Here is a 22,170-nt window from a genome sequence, read left to right on the forward strand (position 1 = left end):
TGTCAGAAAAGAGTAACTTCTCCGTTTTTTAAAACCAAGTTACAGTCTATAAACATGCTTAAATACTGCATTATCTCCTTTTTGTAGCTGAGTAAGGTTTGCTTCTCAAGCGAAGACATTTGCTGGTTTTGACTACTGTTTAAAGCTTTGTAGAATGAGTGAGATTAGAAATTCTGTAAGGATTGTGATTTGTCACTTTGTCTTGGAAGTCCCTTCTATTTCAGGCTAACCCTCAATAGTGGCCAAACTCCTAATTAACATTGAATTCTGACATACTTTCATGTTCCTGCTGAAGAGGACAGCAAGTAGTAAAGTATTGCTGACTCTCAGCTAACTCTTCTTGCTCTGATTTTTAACGGAAAGCTGAGAAGGAGAGTAACACTGACTCCAGCTGACCCAATGAAGCGCAGATTCAGTCTTTTTTAATGATGAATTCTGCTGTTCAGTGAGACAGGATAATTCTGACATAAATCAGTTCCTCTTTCATATGTTTGTGCTGCTGCTTTTCTCCACCCAAGATAAATGGTTCAAACAGGAGCTTATTCTCCTGGTAAGTGGGTGTGCTGATTCAGACTGGGAGGTCATGCCACTGTCTGCTACCTTGCAGTTGGCTAATGTGGGAATAGTTCTAATCAATCATATAAAAGAGCAAAGAAAAGGATCTTTTAGACCATCAAGTCCCTCTTCCAGTTTCATGTATCCCAAGCAAATTGTTCTCCTGGGGGATGATATCACAGGGGAAAAGATAACCTAGCAGTGAGGATATGCATTTGAAATTGTATCTTATCACTTATACATATGGCTCAGTAGTATGCTAATTCTTCCTTTGGCTAATGCCATTTTAGCTCTCAAACAGAGGTTTAAATCACGTAAATATATGGCAGTAGTGTGTGTGCCTGTGTAAATATTTCTGCAGTTGCCAGATTTAGTTGCATTAGGAATATGTGCTATGCTTTTATATAAAAATGTTCTAAACATTTCTAAAGCTATATTAATGTTACATGGTTGAGATCATCTTGGAAAGAAGAAACAATATTTCAGGTAATTCTCTGAAAAAAACAACCTGTAAGCAAAGGTTAGCTATCCAATCACTTTAAAATTAAAGGTGTAATGCACAACACAAAGCTAAAAAAGAATCCACTGTTAATATGTTTCTGTCTATTAAGTGTGAAAGAGTGGATTATTGAACTTCTTGAAACTAAACTGCTGAAAGTCACTTTAGCAGAATTACCATCCTGAAAAGTAGGAATAGAGAGGCAGCAGAACCCCATGACCACTGCAACCTGCTTCTTGCTCAGTAAAGGACTGTTTCTTTGGCTGCTTTACTACAGTGTCAGTTCCACTGGGAGCACTTTTCTAATCTGTGCTCTAACTAGGTACCACTTTCCAACGTGTGATTCCTGAGAATGGACTGGCAGCTCATGCACCACATGAGGTCAAGCGAGTGATTTTCTGCACAGGAAAAGTGTACTATGATCTTGTGAAAGAGAGAAAGAATCAAGACCTGGAGAAACAAGTAGCTATAACCAGACTTGAACAGGTGAGCTCCCTGATCCTCAGAAGACAGGGTCCTTGGGGAGACTTTCAGCAAGGGGTTCCTATGCTTTTACATAGATATCACTTGCAGAAAGGATGGTGATAGCATTTTCATAGCACTTTGCATCTTACAAGACATTATCTAATCCTTCATGGCCTTGTGGAGAAGGAATACACCAATAGTATAGTGGACAATGAGATCCAGAAAGCTTGGTGACTTCTCCAGAACAATGTAACAAACTGAAGGTTACAATATGATGGCACCTTAATTTGTATATCCAATCTTCTAGGTTTAAATGTTGTGAATAGTACACTTTGCAGCTATATTGTCATTCACTAATTAAGGACTTGTCACAGCTGCTTCACTAGAAAAACTGTAGGAATGCAGGAGATCTAGACTGTGACCTACTTCTGTTCATACTGGTGCAACTATAAAATATGTGTGTATTCATTTCTGACAGCATGAAATCAATTAAAGAAATATGACTCACTTTAAAGAACATATAGCAATTATATTAGGTACTAAATGGTTAATTACAATGGCTGGTTGTAATATCCAATAGGTAAAAAAGGCTTTCCTACCATGGGCTAACACTATGTAAGAGAAAGCTTTGCCAGTTATTACCCTCTCTTTCCAGATCTCACCATTCCCCTTTGACCTGCTGAAAGAAGAACTTGAGAAGTATCCAGATGCTGATCTAGTTTGGTGTCAGGAGGAGCACAAAAACAGTGGATATTATGATTATGTCAAACCTCGTTTCCGCACTATTGTGAACCACACTCGACCTATATGGTATGAGACTTTAAACAATTGCTCTATCTCCTGGGCTGATTGGTTTGCTTTTAAATTTGCTTGGGGTTTGCGGGGTTTTTTTTTGCTTTTAAATTTGTTTTTGATTTGAGGATGTTATTCATGGAGGAGTCAGGTTCTTCACAAATCAAGACATCTGAGTTTGGGTTCTTGGGTGAAGGAGGGAAAAGTCTAGATGATTATTTCTCAAATACATCATGCGTATCATGCTCCTCCTTATAGTTCTCAAAGAAAACCAGTAGCAACTAGCTCTATATTTTTTGCCACTTAGCACAGCACTTAGCTTTCCTGGATTTTTCTCTCTTGTTGTCTAAGATTCTGTCTTTTTTAAGAATTTCACTCCAAATATTAGATTTCTGGAGGAAATGGTTGTTGTAAGAGCTCAATCCAGGTACCTTTGAATTTATTTTAGATGATTGACTCTCAGATCTGCCCATGCAGCTGTTGGAGGAATGAGAGTCTTCATCACCAAAAGCAAGTTACCTAATTATGAGACAGTGTAGCTGGCTGCCCTGGGAGGGATGGGGGAGAAAACACAGCTTAATATTGATGGGAGGGGGAAAAGAAGAGGAAGCTGATCAGAAGGTATAATTGATAGTGCAACTTAGATTAATTTTTATTTAAGGAAGATTGATGATTAAATGTCCAAATCTGCCAAGCTGACTGGAATGCATTTAGCAGCATGTTCTCATGCTTGTTAGTGTCAAAATAGTCCCTTTTCTCACCTCATTTGTCTGCCCAATTCTTTTTGTCACAAAGGTATGTTGGCCGAGAGCCTGCTGCTGCAGCTGCCACAGGCAACAAGAACATGCATCTGGTGTCGCTCAGAAGGTTCTTGGATACAGCTTTCAACCTGGAGGCCTTTGAGGGAAAGACATTCTAACTGCAGGGCACCGACCCATCTCTGACGAGTAGTCTTTCAAATCACTGCATCTGAAAGAGGAAATAGAAGTGGGGAAAATACTGGAAAATACGTATTTTTACTTTTACCAGATAAAACGATCCAGCAGCTGACCTCATTAACCTGTACCTTGCTCCCCAGTTTGTAAGGGAAAAAAATAATTCCAACTTACCTTCCACCATTTTTTGTCACTTGTCTATTTAGATCGGGACCTCTTTGGCACAAGGAGATTCTCCTATCCAAGGATGCAGCGTCTAGCTCAGTGAGGCTCCAACCTCAGTCTGTGGGCACTGTCTAATTACTGGAAGTAAGTAGAGCAGGCAGGGACAGCATGATAGCTATGCACATCCCTGAAAAAGAAGAGAGTGTGTTTGGGAGCCACTAAGGAAACAAGATGCATTATTACAAGGAAAGTGGTTGACAGTTATTTCTAGATATATTGGAGAGGAATAATGAAACCGAAAAGCAAAGAGTTGATAGATGACTTTGGTAGAGAAATGTTCTAGCTGTGGTTATTGGAAGGAGATGGTAAAGGACCCTGGTGATGTGAGGAAAGACTGTAACTGTCAGATTACAAAGTTGCTAAACTATGGGTGATAACAAAAGCGGTGTGGACCACTTAGGTGTAAGGTGGAGGAGGGTGGTGAAGGCAGAAATAAAAGGGACCAAGAAAAGGTTTGTTGGAGGGTAGTTGAGGATGGAAGAAGTCTACACAAGACCACAGCTGCCAGAGCAGTGGGTGATCAGCAGGAGAATTCAGCATCAAATGACTTAAAAAGTAAGAGGTGACAACAGCACCAATTGCGCCCACTCCCTGAGCTGCTTGCTTTGATGCTCTGTGGTATTAGGGAACTGTGGGGTCCTGTGAAAATCCTCATTTTGGATGAACACTCTCCCCCTCACCAAACTACTAGGATCTGCTTTTCTTTGACCTGGTAGCACCCGTAAAAAGATTGTTTGGATGAGAAATCTGTGTTTGTGCAACAAGTAGTTGGTTGTCTGCTTTGTCCAGTGCTAATCCCTGCCTCACATCTCCTTGCTGATACTAATTTAACTCTGAAGTGGCAATTCCTGATTTAGTCACCCTTTTTTGTGTTAAGAAGAAGGTGGGCAAGCAACAGTTGCTGATTGACCAAAGGCACGTGCTGTGGTTTCGTACAAGGAGTAATTGATTTTTGTCCCTTGTGTTTACTTGTCAGTTAGGATATCAATTGCCATGTACTTTCAGTACGGACATAAAAGTGAACCGCCTCTAAGAGCTGGCTCTGTGTGAGGTGGCTGATGTAGATCTGTGCTGGAGGGGAGGGAACAGCAAGGGTTGTTTCTCGTCTCGGGAGATAGTGCTTGGCTTCCTGGGAGGCACTGCGCAGCAGGCGGGGCTCAGAGTGCCACTGCTTGTGCTTCCTCCGCAGTGCTAGAAGGCAGGTGGGCACAGCTTTCCTCTCCCCTCTTAATACAAGAACTAGTGTTGTCAGAAGTCCTGTTCCCTCTCCCCCAGGGGAACTCGGGTCTGGGTGAACCTTGTGACTGCAGGTTTCTGCAACACTAGACTGTGTAGTGGCAGGAGACTTCTTCCCTTCTTTCTGCTGGCTGGCAGGGGGAACTGCTCGATGAACAGAGTAAGTAAGTGGTGTAGTAGGACACAGAGGAATGGCCGTGCCGGTGTTGAAGCAGGAAGCAGTAACGAGCTGCCTGCAGTGCCTGGAGAGTTATGCTAGGTGTGTGGAGCAGCCACTTTGATACATCGTAACAAGTGACTGGAAAACACATAGATGAGACTTCACCCCCATCTCCAATTCCCTGTCCTGAGCATGCTCCCGGGTCATAGTTGCATTCTTGGTAGTAAGTTTTACCCGGCTGCTGCTGTATTGGCTGTGACATAATAAGGCTTGACAGTTCATGCCTGATTCAGAGAGTCAGATGATGCTGGAAAGCTTCTTGTCTCATCAAAATAAAAAGCTGTATTAAAAACTTTTAGCTATTATCAGGTACTACTTGTCCAAGCAGGCTACCAAAAAGGGATGTGTGCCTTATGCTGTCCCTTTATTTGTCCTGGAGACAACATGGTGGTGAAAAAAAAATGCTTCTGTCAGAGCATAAAATTGACGTGGTAAGGTATTTGCCGTGGGATCCAGAACCAAACTTAGTCTAATGTTCGTGAAACTCGGTAGCATCCTTTTAAATCAGGGTGGTTGCCTTGGGCTTTTTCTCTCATTGAAACAGTGAAGCTAATTCAGTCTTTTGAAACCTAATGAACTTGGAAAGTACTGCAGTTGACAGCAGCAGAAGGTTGCCTCCTGTCCATTTCTATAGCTCAAAACATTAAGCTGATAGGCAGTAACCATCACCCAAAGTATTTTTAATGCTTTTATGAATGCTTGTTTCTGTGGCAAGAATTGAGTGCAGCTAAATATTGCTGGCACCGTTTATTGTATTGTCAGTTTGCATAAGGCAGGTCAGTGCTGCATGAAATATGATAAATGCACTTATGCCACGGTATATGCAGAGGTAGAAAACAAAATTAACATAGAAATGTAAGTGGTAAATGACAGGTTTCCATTTTCATTATGTATCATAGATTGTGGCATAATAGTTGCATAAAAATTCCATCAAAGAATGTAAAAAAAAAAATAATAAAAATATGTAAGAACAAAATTCTCTGTTATGGCTGTTCTTTTTGACAGTTTCTCCTTTGAGTGCTGGCATTAGCATCCCATTCATAAGAGTGCTAGGGCAGCTCATTTTTCCATTTTCTGTTTGTTTCCTCAATAGTGGCTTATTTAAATACAGTAGCAGTGAGAGAGAAGGTGTTTGGACTAGAAAAAGATAATTATTCAAAACCATTGGGTTAAAAATAGTAATAGCATTGAGGATATATTAGAATATTTGGGTTTATTCTATTCTAATTTTTTTAAGTAATAAGTGAACACATTTCTATTTCAAGCAGAATTTTTAGAATACTGGAACTAGGCTGGAATTAACTTCTCTAATTTCTAAACACTGGAATTAATTTCTCTAAACATGTTGGCTCAACATACGGTTCTATTGAATTACTTTTCCTGTTGCTTGCACTTTCAGATACTAAATGTTCAAAAGCTACTAAAGCATTACAAATTGCTAAATGCATAGATTATACTTATCTGCAGAATTCTGCTGCTTCTCTTCGAGGCCCCTTGAATAAAAAATCTTACAGAGAGTTCTTAAATTGATGCACATTAAATAGGTGCACTGTCAACAACAAATGCAAGTTTCTGTAATGGCAGCTTTAAACCAGGTTAAGAATATCTCTCTGATCTCACAGAAAACAAATACTTTGTTAGAACTAGCTGACAAGTTACATACTTTTTACATCCTAAATAGCAATCAATTAACCTTTGTAAAGTGTTTGTTTGAAAAGGACTGAAGTATATGTAAGCCTCTTCTGCAAGTAGTCTGCACTGAAATTCAAATCACAGCTTTGTAACTCAGAAGAAAGAAAGAGCAAATGTTAGAATCAATTGTCTTCATCGTATGTGTGGGTGAGATACCACATCATGCATGCCCACAACAGCAAAAGACTTGCTAAGACAAACGGCTTCTGTCACAGAATTGTTTTTGTTTCCTAGTAGCCACCTGATGAACTGCACTAACAGCAGGGGTGTGCTTGGTGGAAACCTTTGCTCTACCCATGGTACAATTGGAGTAGCCTGCTGGAGCAGAGGAGGAACCTGTTCTCCAGAAAGGGAACCATTCTGCTTGTTCTAGGAGGTAAAAATTAATGTATGAGACTAGACAAGAAACAGGAATGCGTGTGCATTGTTTGAACTGAGTAAATGAAAGTGTGTGTGCTGGGGGTGGTGGTGTTTGTTGCTTTTTTGTTGAGTTGGTTTCTTTTTTGAAGAACCCCTTGGCTGGACTCTGGCCCCTGCCTTAAGAGCTCTGGTAGGTCTTACCTTGGTGCACAAAGAGCAGAACAGCTGCTTCTGATACAGAGTTGAGAATAACCACTGCTGCTAATAACAAAATGAAAGTTTGGGAACCTCTGCTCTACCCGCGTACACACACGCACATCAAAAAAATCAGTCTTTTTGATTGCTATTAACTTTATACAGGTGTTAAGACTATTGTTCCTCAGTTTAGCTTTTTGCCAGTGGTTCAGCTGAAAGTGGACTTTGAACATTGTTTAAAACATGAAATAGAGGCGCACTCAAAAATCATGTAAAGCCAGAAAATCCCTAAAAGCAGATGAAATATCTTTGTAAAGTTAACAAGTCTGGTCAAAGATGGGAAGAAAGTCTGCTACTGTCTTGTGTGTTGGTTTGGTGAATTCAGTATGTTTTAATTTTACAGGCAACTGCTGACGACGGTGCTGGGTCATGGGGGTCTGCCAGGGGGTCTGCCACAGCACCTACCAGGCTATTGAGTTAAACAGGCAGGTGACTACTTAATTGTGGCTGATGGGACTGGCCTCTGGGGGGGTGGCCAAGCAAATGCTGCCTGTGGTTAACTGGGTAAAGCCCAGGATTTGGTCCCAGCTGGCCCATCCCTATTTCCTTTGCATCACCCCCTAAATACTTCACCTTGTTTTCCCCAGAATGGAGGGCTGTGGCTGGGCCCCTGCAGTGGGTCCCTGCAGGGGCCTCTGTGGGGCACTGCCAGCCATTTCTGCTGAAGGAGGTACAAGAGTTACGGAGTTAAACTATGGTGAAGGAGGCTGAGGATGGCTGCTGGGAAAGGCTCAGGAGGGAAAGGGGGCCACAGGCTTGAGGCTGCTGGTGCTTTCTACAGACAGGTAAGAGACGTGGCTGGTGGGAACTGAGTAAGGGTGCCTCATCCTGCCCTCGGGGTGAAAGGAACACCGTCCTTTGAATTATTTTCAGAGCTTCTGAGGACTTCAAGGCCTAGAGGAAAAACTCACAGTGTGGCTGGGGATTTCTGATTTGAGCCACTGGCAAAAGCTGCTCAGGATGTGTAATTACTGCCACTTGCAGTGCAAGTGCAGTGAGGTTTGTTTGGAAAAGGTGATGTCGCAACTCGAGTCCTAAAGCCCTGGGTTAAAGGACAAGTTGCATTTTGGTTTTGTGATCCTCCATAGACAAATAAAGGTGAGATTTAACACCAAGTGACCAGGAGATTCAACACAAATCCTTTATTGGTTGCAGGCAAAAGTGATAAAATATCCTTAACTACCTCTATAGTTATATAATTCCCAAACGATGGGTAAAAGGAACGAGAAAGAAAAGTAAAAATAAACATGAGAAAACAAGAGATATCGCCACCCTAGGTTCCAGCAAGGTCTTATCCTGCGTAGTGCCTGGTTTGTGGTTCCTGGATGGTGGGTTGTGCCGTTGCCCAGGCTGTCCTTGCATCTCTTACAGTCTCTTTCTTCCCGGGATCCTCCCTTCAGGCAGAGTCTTGATACGCAGGTGCGCTATTTACTTGGAGTACTTGGAATGTTCTTGAAATAAGTACCTTTTGAGTACTTGGAATGTTCTCAAAATGAGTCCGGGGGTGTCGGGGGTCTTGGTGGTCAATTTACCCCTCCTACGGTTGTGACTGCGATGTGACCTTTTCCTTGCCCATGCATCTTAAGTTACAATGGGGAAGCTAAGGGAGGAAGTGACACTGCCCTGGCTCCGCAAAGCTTCCCTTTTCCCACTGACTTGCAAAAATGGTTTGTTTAAGGCATATCTAATAGGCTACACATCCTGTTTGTTACAGGTGAGGAAACCTTTGAGTGAAAGATGGTAGAGAAATGCATGTGTTTTTTTTTTTTTTTTAAAAAAAAAAAAAACCAAACCAAAACAAAAAACCCAGAACAAAACAAACCCTTTAAAAATCCCTTGTCCTTCCCTGGGTGGAGGTGAAGAATGTCCTGCCTTTTGTCAGGCTGCAGCCATCATCCCCAAGCGAGGTCTGCTGGGAGGGATGGACGGATACTGGACCACTGTTCTTCCCATGTCCTGTGGACAAGATTGCAGGTCTCGGAGCTTTGATCAGTACCTGTCATACAAGCTTGCTGTGCTGATGAAAACCTGGACCATTATAGCACACCAAAAAAAAATCTCTGTAGATGAGGGTAATTTTGCATGTATCTTTCTGCTATTGTTCTTGGTAGTAAAGGTTACTAAGTAGAATAACTCCAACAGGAAGCTTTAAATGGCAAAAGGCATTCATGTTTTCTATTAGCTCTGATCAAAAAGTTTTGGGTATTTTTTTTTTTGTTCCCTTCAGTCATTTAGTAGTTCTGCAAAGTCCAATTGTGTAGCAATAGGAGTCTTGATTTGATGGACTTTACTGATTAAAAAATGATTATTGAAAGTTTTTCTTCATGTTTACACAGAACAAGGACAGAGACTAAGTGGGTACATTTTCTTAATCATCAGTGCAGGTTATCAGGAAACAGCATGCAGACTGAAATAGAAATTCAACATACTTGCAAGAAGGAAACAGATGAATATTGCCTTTTTTCCAATTCTTGCTTTTTTTTTTAACTGTTGAAACCACTTCTGATTTTAGATACTTCTCAACTCTTATTTCGGATTGTGCTTTTCTTAATGCCATTATTTAAAACGTAGCCTATTATCCAAAAGGAATAAAAGGAAAAAAAGGAAAAATTATTCCGGAAAAAGAGTATTTTAGAGATTTATTAGCTTTGATTGAAAATGTTTCACAGAGTTCTTAAAAGTTTTCAATTATTAATAAGTGCACCAGGCAGTTCCTTTGTGATATTTAAGTGATGCAGTCATTAATGGCAAATGGAGATCTAATTTGTTTAGAGGGGAAAACAGTTGTAGTCATCACTAAAGATGCTGCATGAAACTCTGAAATATAATTTCTGTTACAGAAATCTTTACTTCCTATTCAATAGCCCATAAATTCACTGAAACTCTCATAAAGGAGCACAGAGAAACTTTCTGCCCATGTCATCCCCAGCCAGCTTTATATTCTCTTCCCCTTCAGGATAGAGGGTGTGCTCAGACAATAATCAAGTGAAGAAGCTCTGCGTAAGAGCTCAGCTTGGGTCTCAATGATTTCCCTTGGATTGACATTAGACGCTGTCAGTATAATGGGTTTGTTTCAGTACAAGTTTAAGTGACCGCATTTCAGTTGGCCTTGCAGTGGAATAACAGTTGACTGCACACTTGGTTGAAGGGCAGTGATGTTTAGTACTCTCACAGATTTCTCCCTGCACCTGCTGTGCTACCCGGGGTAGAGGAAAAAGTGCAGATCAATGTTAGAAGGTGCCTGAAAACGCACCCCTGGTATCCTCTGTCTGGGGCTTGGCTGTGCCCTAGAGGAGACCTTGGTTCTTCTCTCTAGTCTCCCAAAATGACCTTGCCCCAGTTGCGAGGTTTCTTCCGCAGTGATACCTTGAGTAGTCTTGCTGGGGTTTCCAGTAAAGCTCACGTATCTGTAGTAAGTCAATTCCATGGGAGAGGCTGTCAAGTAAATGTGAACCATCACTGTGTGCTGGCCAGGACTTTGCAAGGGTAAACTTAATTAGTAAAAAGCAAAACACATCTGAGGAAAGAGTATGTTTCCCCCAATGAGTGTCTCCACTGCTGTGGATAAAATAAAGAGGATAAAGTAAAATTGTCTAATACAGAACATGCTAAAATGATCGTACATAATTCCCTGTGACTAGAAATAAACGTTTGACAAACTGCTCCCAATAGGCTTGTTAAAGATGAAATATTTATTACTATATGTTAATTACAGGGTTTAATCAGTACTTAAGTAATTTAAAGGGATTGGCTTCGTCTTGCTTTCAAGAATTTTATGTGATTAAATCCTTCTTCATCAGTTGGTCTTTGTGCTACAGTGGTTTGCACAAACATATCCCTAACTAAACAGTGTTTGCAATGTTGATTATGTTGTATAGGAAGAATAGTGGAGTTTTCTTCATGAATTCATGGCCCAAGCAAAATCAAATTTCATCAGAATTAACAATTTTGCATGTGGACTGAAACACAATAGCTCTTCAAGTCTAGAAAAATCTTATTACTATAGTAAAGTTATACCTTACTCCTGGAATATCAGTCTCTGACACTAACAATCAGTTTTGAAGAAGTCTGTGTATATTTTTTTTGGGGGGGTGCAATATATGAGAGAAATACATATACATAAAGTACACCATGTAAGTCATCTTCCTTCCCCTGAGCAGCTTAAGATATCAAAAGAACCATAAATATTTTGCACCTTTACATCTTAAATATTGTTTTGTGCCAGCATGTTTTGCACAAAATTACTCTGAGGAAAATTTTTGGTTTATCAGAACTTCAAACTATTGTTGACAAAACTCTGTCGCCTTAGAGTTGATGGAGAGCTGAAGCTTCGTGTTGCTTTGGGACTCTTCATTGCAACAACCTACTGCTTATTCAGAAGGAAAGATAAACAGAAATAAAGCAACTTAATCTCCAGTGATTCTAAACGGTTCCTAGTTCCACTCTTAGATAATTAACTTCTCCTGTGATGTGCTCATTTAATAGATACCTGGTCATATGTGACCATGTTTATTTAATGTACTCTGCAATATTTATACCACAATACACCCTTCTCATTACAAAACTGACATTCTTTAATTCATTTACACACACATTCTGAAGCTCTTGCTTAGACAAAACTCTACAGGCTTCAGGAAAATATATCTGAGTATGCACATCAGTATATGACTGCACATAAAGAGCTTCTGCAGGGACTGTCAGCAAAAATAAATCTAATATTTTTCCTTCTCTTCAGCATCACTGTTCTGATATTTACGTGCATTAAAAAATTAGGGACATGCTACATGAAGTGTGATTTATTTTTTTTCTTCCCTTTCTCCCCCCCCCCCCCCCCCCCCCCGCCCCTTAGGCCTTTATCGCAGTCCTCAGGCCCCTCATTAGATCTATCAGTAAAATTGTATTTTTCATAGTGAGCACAATATTGCGCAGCTCATGAGCTCTATAGATTTATGCAGAACTTTGTAACTTTGTGGTGCCTGTCTATGTAACAAAGCCCAAAGGGAAGTAAAGAGAGATCTCTGTAGCGTATTCTGTTCCACAGAATTAATTCCAAAGCCTATGGCAAAGACCAATTTGTAACGTTTCTGGCTATACTTCATATGACCTTGGTGGATGCCTTCCTGGGTACATTTACATATACACCTGTATGTCAGCAAATATTTATGTCTGAGTAGTGCCTATGTGTGGGTGCAGAACAACCCTGGGTTTTTTAAAACTTACAAAATTGATCAAAACTGAAAGTTGTAGCAAGTAAATGGCCACATTTCAAATTAATCTTAAATTAGTAATGCATCTTGTCTCTCACTTGGATGAGCCTGTACTGAGTTACGCGTCTTGTAAATATGTGCCTTGACAGAGCGGAAGAATCCCGCATGTATTCTCTTGGGCTGTTTTCCACTCATAACACGTGTGGGCATTGATAGGGAATGTTCTCAATATTTTAAACAAAAATACCTTAAAATAACCAAAAGAAATCTGGACAGTCTAAAGCAACTGTTAAAATCAGAAGTATCACTTTGTACCCTCTCTTTTAAGCTGAAAAAAGAAATTATTTGAAGAAAGCATTTACTGGAATAAAGCATTTCCCTGCAGTAATTGTGGAGTGCCATACAGCTAGTTGTAAGGCACTTTTTACTGGTGAATTGAAAATGTTTTAGGGAACACAAGATCTCTGTGACTCAAAGCTCTTATTGCCATTTCAGATGAAGGAGATGGAGAAGTGATTTCCTACAGACTGCAAAGCGAATCTGTCACAGACTTTCTCTTCATATGTAAAAATGATGCACTGAAGTTCTTAGTGCTGCCATGTTTAATGTCATGTTACTGGATGGCCAATATGCAAAATGAACAGGAAGGAAATTTAACTATGTATGCTATCATTGATATTTTTTATTTAAAAAAAACCCCAGCTATTAAAATAATTCAACTTTGTTCCTCTAATGAAGTTTAAACTCTTTTCTGAGAACTGTGCTGATATCAGCCATATGTTGCTTTATTTTTCCAAATACACGATCAGAAGTGCACCCATGGGAAGCTGATGATTACTGTCGTACAGTCACATACGTCTGAGAATAAATCTGATCTTTTCAGCTCTTCTTGAGTATTTGTACGGTGGTGATTTCCTTTCCATGCATCGCTTCCATCTCCACAAAAGAGCTCCTAGGCTTTTGCAGGTTTTTTTGATCAGGCTGGCCACCATGAAGTGTACCTCTCTCCTAGCGATAGCTGTGCCACTTTTGCATTAGGCTTCTGAGAATAAGCTACTTGCAAATTAAGTGGCTGCTGCCTTTAGTATGGGATAAACACCTATAACTCTTGTAAGGGGAAATGTCTTGTTGCAATGTATGGCTTGTGATGGCCAAAAGCAAAATCTTCCTCTTTGCTGAGAGTGTAAAAAGCATGGCAGTAACATGTTGCATAATGCCAGCGTGCTCCTTCTGAAAGGTGCTCCTCATATGAGGAAGAAGCTTCATCTCTTTTAATATTGTTTGAAACCAAACACCAAAGAAGCACCTAAATTAGGAGCCCAGAGATCCTACAGTCTATACTCAGTAGAGGTCTGAATTGCTCTGAAGAGATGCCTCTCTCCGTGAGTTACAGAGGTAGTAGGGCAAGCCAGCTCCTGAATTAAGTGTTTCAGTAAAGTGTCTGCAATTAAATGTGGCAAACTTGGTCTTTGGAGGTGCGTTCTGCAAGGGGGAGTGGACTGGGTGCCACACAACCATGTTGCTGTGCAGCCTGTGCTTGGTGCAGTTGTTTTCATCTTTTTTTAATATATCAAGTGTTGTTAATTTGTTTCTTGATAGCTAATGATTTTTTTATTTTCCCTCCCCTTTTGAAGAAATTACTGGAAAAATTGTCAGATTTTTTGAGCCATTTGCAAAACATAAGGAAACGCGCATGATGGGGCTTAATCATGTTATAAGAGATCGTTACTCTAAAAGGCAAACTATTTTAGTTATATTGTGTTATTGTGCCATTAGTACTGTTTGACTGCCAACTGTGCAGCAGCGGGGCTCCAATCAACAGGAGCCTTTGTGTGTTTGCCATTGCAAATAGTGCTGAGGATAGGAGGGAGGGAGGCTCTTAGTGATACAATTTTTTCAGTGATTAAAAATACTTGAGATCCATTTCAGTGATCAGAAATGTGACTTAATGAGACAATTAGTCAAACCATAAAAGCTGCACAGCAATTTAGTTGGCGTTACTACTGGAATAATTTGCTGCTGCTGTTTTCTTCCTCCTGATTTGACTTTATCACAATAGTCTGGATGAAAGTCACTATAGAGAGGACTTGCAGGCTAGGTTCTGTTCTCACATGGCCATGATTATCTGTGGGGCAGATAATCCCCTTAAAAATGAGGGAGACTTTGAGGAAAAAAGAGGTTATTTCACATAGAAAACAATTAAATGCCTCTGTCCAAGTGGCTACTACAGTGCCTTCAAATAGCCAGCTGCCTGCTAGTGCCATGGCAACTAATCATAGGTAGTGTTTGGCAGACGGGTACCAAACTGAAAGGGCTACTTCAAATTTGTATTTGTTTTTCCCTTCTGTAGCAAAAGCACAAGACCAGGGCCTGAGTTCTCTTTATGCATTCTAGCCAGCTGTGTTCAAAACGTCTGATGGAGCGAGTATCACTGGAAGATACCTCACTGTCATGTTAAAGATTTTTTCTCATCAGTCTCTGGTCTTTCACAATTTGGTCATAATATTACTCTGCAAAGTCAGAGCAGTTGTTTTCAACCCATACTTGTCTTGAAGTTTGCTGCTTCTCTTTCAGACCTGAAGCCTTGTGTTCCTCAAAGCTTGTTCGTATTTGTTTCAGCTAAACAAGTTGATCTATTGAGGCTTAATATCTCCCTACAAAACTGCTGGCATTCTAACTTGGAGGTATGTCAGAAATGTCCTCAGGGTGATGTTACAGAAGGCACTGAACACAGTAACACTAAAGGTTTTTTTAAAAGATAAACTAGTCACACTGGTGAGTTCATCTGCCTGGAGCGTTTCCATTGATGTTCACGGCATTCCATGCTCAAGAGGTCTGGGGAGTTAGTCTTCTATTTTTGGGAGTAAATTCTGCCCAGAACTAACAGTATTTAAACTAACTTGCTGTAATTAATTTGCATTTACCTAAGAAGGCAATAAACAATTTACTGCCAGAGCAGAAAGCCATTTGTTGGTGTCCCACTGACAAATGCAGTAGGGTGGGTTTTTTTAAAGCACCTCCCTGTGCGGAGGGCTGCGCTAGAGTGGAGGCTGGAGCTTGTTCGTGGTGCAGGACAGCCTGCTCAGTAGCTACAGGTCAGGGTTACGGTGAAGTGGAAACTAACTCATTGCTGTCCAGGGGAGAACTAGAGCGGGGCAGATGCTGAAGCCCCAGTCTGCTGTCTGTGTGAATGCCTGCTGCAGAAAGTGCCTTTGTTACCTGTGCCAAGCTTAATTTTATTGATCTTCTCAATATGGTTCAGTCTGAATGTTTTCACTTTCTAATCTTGTATATCAGAGTTGTAGAAAGCAAAAATGTTTTGGCCTTCTAGAGAGACAATACAGTTTCTGCTTTGCTCAACTTTGAGTATATTTTTCTCACTTACAAATATTTTTTTAATGCCCCTGGCATCTTGAGGTCATTGGTAAGGGACTGTATTTGGGCATAGTGATAGTGTTATTTTGACAACACTTTTGTGTTGGGACAGTATCCCTGTAAATGTGGTTTGGTTATTTGTAACTGCAGCTATCTCCCTGCGGGTTACAGCTGATAGGAGATACTGAGTGATAGGATCTGTTTGTCTTTGGTTTTATAATGGGCAGCCTGTCTCCCCCGCAGCTGCACTAGACACTGCAGCTTTGCTGCCTAGAGTGCTCCTGAGCGCCAACAAATGCTGTGTTTCTTTACTCATACCACTCCATTAAGGATGCAAAGACTATAACCACTTCTTCCTTTCCTAACTAATTATGGGCCAAACTGAAAATTGCTCAGGGTACCAGCATTCTGGCATATGATTATTTGCAAACTGCTGAATTTACCTGATTCAGAAGTGTTTTTAAAATGAAGTGGAAGCTGAGAGTATATGTTGACAAATCAGGAGCGAAAAAGAAGCTTCATACTCCAGTTATGGGAGGTGGGGGAAAGAGAGAGGAAAAGGCAGCATGAATTTCGAGACACCTGGAATATCAGTTGTGGTAACACCCAGTCAGCTTTAATCCTGTCGTTACAGCTATGCCAACTTCTTTCCCTCTGTACCTTTTGGCTGTGTCTAATGATGCACGAATGTTCTCTGGGACATTTGTGGCCAAGAGAAGAGCGGAACTGGCACATCTCTATGAACATGTATGGCTTGATCATCAGCTATTAATGACTTTGAAATTATTATCTTTGACATAGAAAACTTTCTAAAAGTTGAAAGAATGACAGATATCCAGGAGTTTCATTCATCTTGAAATTAAAATAAAATTATTAGAACTACATGCACGTCACAGTTCTACATGAATTTGTAATATTCAGGGTGGTAACATACGACCTGTTCTGGAAAAGGCGGTATATTCTTACGTGGTTGACACACGGGTGTAACAAGTAAGACTATCTAGAGCTTCATTAAGAGGCATAGAAGTGTAAAGAACCAACCGTATCCTGGCATTTCTAATTCCTTTGTAAGGCAAGTAAATAGCCTGACAGAAAACCAAGGTAAAAGGGAATGTGTCCCTGCAAATCAGTAAGCATTCAAGACTGCTTTTCTGGCTTCTTCACAAAGTTGGATCCAACTTGCCATCACCTCCTAAAGGAGAAAAATACAACTTACAAAGTACATGCAAGTAAATTTATTCTTATTTTAAGTTTCTGCTCCTTATCCTAGCATCCATATTCCTTTGCATTCTCTCTCGCAGTACCTAGTTTGGCTCTACCCTGTTTCACTGCATAATCTGAGATTGATTCAGCTTTGATGTGGAGTTAGTTGAAACTGAGCACAAAATGAATGCAGCAGTGCAGGTGGTTCAGCAGGCGCTAGCCATGGCCTATTAGCTAGTACTTCACTGTCTAGTGTAGGTCTAGGTTTTGGACAAAAAAAGATGTGTTTTGTTGGAAGAAATTTCCGAGAGGGGCAAAACTAGAACCTCCCGGTTCCTGGCCTGTCTGCTTTCCTTGCAGGAAGGTGAAACCAACCAAGCTGTGGTGCTGGAAATACCATTATCCCTGGTCAGTTTTCTGCTTTTGCTCCACAACTCCCCTTCCCCAGCCTTAGAGAGGCTGTTCAATAGTGGGGAGGTGAGAAGCAGTGGCTTTCAGCCTTTCTCTGGAAGCCACTTGTACAGGAGATGAGAAAACTTGAGCCCTGAAGCTCCTTGTCTCACCCGCAGCAAAAAAAGATATAAAAAAATTAATCTCTGTGGGGCACTGAAATGGTATTACCTGTGTTTTGCTGGGGGGGAGGGGGGAGGAGGGGAAGACAAAAACCCAAAGAAACTAAGGCCCAAGCAAAGAAAAATATTTGCTATTTTGAAAGCAAAAGGATATCCCAGTATCTCTGTGGACTGAAACTTAGCAGGTTTTCTTGTGATTGTGTGCTGGTGCATGCAGGAAGGTCCCAACAGTGCTCTCCCAAGCACGGCCTTAACTCCCAAACCATCCTCTCTTCCTGACTGTGCCCTTCAAACTGCCTCAAATATAAACGAGTGCAGAGCTTAAAATTGTTAACATTAACAGAACTCAGACTGTTTATGCCTTAGGAAGCACTTATTTCAAAATGCAAGTGCTTTCAGCGAGAGGCTGCGATGAATAAAACTCTGTACTTGCCAAAATCCAGGTCATTGATGTTGCAGCGACATACAGTCTCCCCCTTGACCACCAGCTCTATGGCGTTCCAGTCTGGTATCTCTTCCAGAATAAGCTGATGTCCATCTGCCTGCAGGACAGCTGGAAAAGGGCAAAGAAGCAGTGGCCAGCACTGTATTTTCTTGGTTTCCTGTGAACTCCAAGTGTATCTAAGTTTCAGCACTTATAAGGGCAAGGAGCAAATAACAGTGTTAATGTAGTTAAGTGCTGTACAAAACTCCCCACAAATCCTATCAGCTTTAATCTTTGGCTTCACTATTATTATATTAATGGATCTCCTTTGAATGAAGCCTCCACCCTCTGTCATTTCTAGTTCTAGCAGTAAAAGGCAAGAAATTCATTATGTACTTGTATTTGCTATTAACTGGCACAGCAGCTGTAAGAAACGCAATACATTTATTTATAAGTACCGTGGAATAAGACTAAATTCAAAAGAAATCTCCAATAAACGGTAAGATGGTGCTATAGAACAGCTGGAACATTAAGTGAACAACCTTGATAACCCAATTGTTCATTGACGCATAATTCATTTCGCTTCTGCTGAAAGAGTAATTCCTCAGGACGTTAAGGACTTGAGATTTTGTGAAGCTGAGAATCAAACCAGAAGGGACAAAATCCTCTCTCGACCCACGTATTTGTTTAGATGAATTAGGTGCATTTTGGGTTTATTACGGTACATTGTGTAGGGTTGTTGTAAATTAATCAGAACTGGGAAAATAAGAGAACTGGCTGATAATGCAATTCCAGCAACACAGAAATGCCACGTGCTTCTGCCTGGGCCCCCATCGATTTCATTTTTTTAAAAAAAATTCATGTTATTCTACTGACTTGTTTTACAAGGCAGAAGCAGGTTCCTGTACAGTCAAACATTCAGGCTCTCACCTTCCCAGGTTTTTAGCAGCGATGTGTTAAGGCTGAGACAGCGTACTGACCAATACACCAGTTGTTTTGGTCTATCTTTTAAAGGTAAAAGCAGGTAGAGGTACCGCTTCCTCTATCCTGGTTTCACTGTCGCTGCATGGCTTGCAAGGGTTGGTGTTTCTCAAGCATTTAACCTGACTGCGTCCACCTGTGACAGATGTTCGCAGCATTTTAATTCAACTTATTGAAGAACTACGGAAAATGGCTGAGGAAGGAGTCTGGTTCATGAAGCAGCATGCTTCAGCTGCTCTTTTGTCATCCTCATCAGACAGCTCTCCCTGCTTTCTAGGAAGCTTTAATGGCAATCTCTGACAATTAATTCACATTTATAAAATGGATGAAAGAGATGACATCTCCATACCATTAAGTCTAAATTAAAAACCCCAAAACCTTACTAGTTTCCCTAGCTTGAGGCCTGGTCTTGATCCACATCAGGTGCATTGAAATGACCCAGCAACCCCAGTAAGATAATTTGAGTGAATTGCCGGTAGCCGATATATTGCATTAACGCATGCTCTTTGTACGTTTCCAGTGTCAAGCAGATGGTGGTTTGCCTGATGCTGAGTTTATCTTTCTTTTTTTTGGATGCAGCTATGTGGCCTAAAGCCTTTATGATCACAAAATTTTACTTATTTGAATACTTTAGATCACACGCGTACCATTTGATTTATCTTGCAAGCTCAGATTCATTTTGCTAAGCAGAAATCTTTATTATGTATCCTCTTATAGTTGGAAAGCATTAGAACAGAGGAAAAATGTTGCTCATTGGCTAATAAACAGAAAATAGACTACACCAATCCTCAATTCATGATGAATCAGAAAAAAACAGCTACACCTTCTTCTGCGGGCAGTATGTCACTGCAACTTTGGGTACGGATAGGGAACTTCCGCAGTACTAGCTAACTCCGTAACGCCCTGCAGCACTGCTGCTCTGGCAGGGCTGCAGCCAGGCCCTTCCAGGCCCTGCGGCCATGCTCCGGGCGGCACAGCCGGCTCGGTTCCTGCCTGGGGGCTCCCGCTGAGGCCGGGCTGGGGGCGCGGGCAGTCGGAGGGAGCTCTGCTCCCAGACACGAGTCGGGGGTTCCCGCCACCTCCCTTGGGTTAATTGCCGGGAGTTATAGGTGAGCTGTAGGCGACGGAAGGTACTTTGTGCTCCCAAGTTCTTTGCTTTATAGCTAAATTTTCATCTTTGCTGCGAGTTTCTCTCAGCCTGAAAAGCCTGTGTTTTTAATGAGGTTGGGAAAATCGGAAAAGGCAAACGTGCACACACACGGCAATACAAGCTTGTTTTTGCTAACGCAGACGATGGAAGCGCTCGCGCTTTTCCAGGCATATTTAAGGGCCAGCTCTTTCCTCTGTCACACACACAGGGCAATCGCTGGAGCCTCCCTCCGCAGCCTGCGAGCCGTGCAGCCCCGAGACCCTCCAGCGCAGCGTGACCACCGAGAAACCCCCGCAGAACGAGCCTGCTGGGCCCCGGCGCCGGGCTGAGTCCCGCCCGAGCCGCCTCCAGCCGCCGCCCCGCCTGTTGCGCCTGCCCTCCCTCAGGGTGAAGGCAGAGCGCGGGTCCGCCTGGGAAGCAGCCGGGCGGTCGCGGCGGCGGGGACCCTTCGGAGCCGGCCGCGCTACCGGCTCCCAGCCGCGGGGCGGGCCGGGCCGGGCGGCCCCAGGGCGGTCTGGGGCCTCGGCTGGTGCTGCCGAACGAGCCGGCTGCTGCGGGGCTCCCCCCCGTGCCGCAGGCGGGAGGCGCGTGCCGCACGCTGACCCGCGCGCCCCGCGCCATGGCGCTCGCGCCCGGCGGGGTGCGCGCGGCGGCCGCCGTGAGGAGCCGTTAGCGGCGCTCCCGCGCTCCCCTCCCTGAGGGGCCGCGCCCGCCCCGCGGGGCGGCTGGTGGGGGCTCGCAGCGCGGGTGGGTCGCGGAGGGCGGCGGCGGCGGGGCCCGCCCCAGAGGCTGCCCCGCGGCCGGCGGCGTGTGGCGGGGGGCAGCGGTGTGCCCGGCACAAAGAGGCGACGAGACCTTTCCTCTGCTCGTTTTTATTGGCACTCCGCCTTTGAAGAAGCTGAATTGGTGGTACCGGCGTGCGCTCCGGGTCACGTACATTCATATTGAGAGATAGACAGATTTCATCAGAGGACGAAGCATAACAGAAACACGATGTGCTATAAGTACACATTTACATTTGTCATAGATCTATACTATATTATAAAAATAAACGTATCCCTAGAATATTTTTATGTCTTCCGCAACTCATACGCCAGAAGGGGTTCAGCTGTGCTGTCACAAGCACGTCCCGCTGAACTCCAGCCGGCGCGGGGGCTGTGACGGGCTGGCAGGGGCGAGGCCGGGCTCCGACACCCGCAATCCACCCCTGCTTTGCCGTCGACTTTCTTTCGCTTTTGTTCACGGTGGACATAGAAGCCCACGAACACCGGCTTTTTAATGTCCGCACCCCAGTACTACCGTACGGGGCTGTACACCTGCGGACGGGGGTGAAACAAGTACCTTCCTAAAATTCTCTTGCGGGGGGTTTGTATGTCCCAGGTCCCGCCAAGAGGTCTCATTAAATCATTGCCTGGTTACGTTAATGTAATTACACTTGGTCTGTCGATCAAGATTTTCCCCCTTTTTATAATGAACAATCTATTCCGTAGTTTTCTGGTTGCAAACATTTTAAAAGCTTCACGTTTGATTTCCATAAGTGCATGTGCACAGACTCTGTATTTTTAATCTTCAGAAGAGAACTTCATTTGTGTAATACAAATAATTTTAAATAAGAACCTAAGAAAACTACCTATTTCCTGAAATCCTTAAGAGATGCAGCTGCAGCATGGGGTCATACCACACAGCTGTAGGGGATTCTGTTAACGGAGAAGCAGCACAGTCCCTTATGAAGCTCTTTCTGGCAAACCAAGAGGTTTGTAATATCCTCTGCTGTGAATTTTATCCATCTGCAATTTAATCAGGACTCTCCAATTTAAACATGCCTGAACTGAGTCTGAAGTTTCTTGAACAAAGTCAGGTACTTTGCAGATACTACTTTTAGCATGGGTAATGGCTAAGGTTAAGCATGTACGCAAATGCCTTCCTCTGGAGGGACTGACTTCATTGAAGCTGCTCATTTCAGGTATTCAAGCTGAATACTAAAACCAGATCAGTAAGTATCTAAGATAGAAGTATGGAATGGC

At 42.4% G+C, this 22,170-nt stretch overlaps 2 protein-coding genes across 3 annotated transcripts in view; one reads left to right on the forward strand and one right to left on the reverse strand.

Moving 5' to 3' along the window:
* Window positions 1-3,230, forward strand: part of OGDHL (oxoglutarate dehydrogenase L) — a 50,591-nt gene extending 47,361 nt beyond the window's left edge. For both annotated transcript variants that reach the window (XM_059821107.1, XM_059821108.1), the window contains 3 exons: window positions 1,377-1,540; window positions 2,175-2,329; window positions 3,107-3,230. In XM_059821107.1, coding sequence (XP_059677090.1) covers window positions 1,377-1,540; window positions 2,175-2,329; window positions 3,107-3,230 — 443 coding nt within the window. The remainder of the gene's footprint in view (window positions 1-1,376; window positions 1,541-2,174; window positions 2,330-3,106) is intronic.
* Window positions 3,231-16,942: 13,712 nt separating this feature from the next.
* Window positions 16,943-20,767, reverse strand: C9H10orf53 (chromosome 9 C10orf53 homolog). The gene is given in 4 exon segments (XM_059821320.1): window positions 16,943-16,984; window positions 16,986-17,008; window positions 18,025-18,144; window positions 20,614-20,767. Coding segments are annotated over 4 exon segments (339 nt in total).
* Between the last annotated feature and the right edge of the window lie 1,403 nt (window positions 20,768-22,170).

The sequence above is a fragment of the Gavia stellata genome, chromosome 9 (genome assembly GCF_030936135.1).
Source record: "Gavia stellata isolate bGavSte3 chromosome 9, bGavSte3.hap2, whole genome shotgun sequence".
In the NCBI taxonomy this organism is placed as follows: Eukaryota; Metazoa; Chordata; class Aves; order Gaviiformes; family Gaviidae; genus Gavia; species Gavia stellata.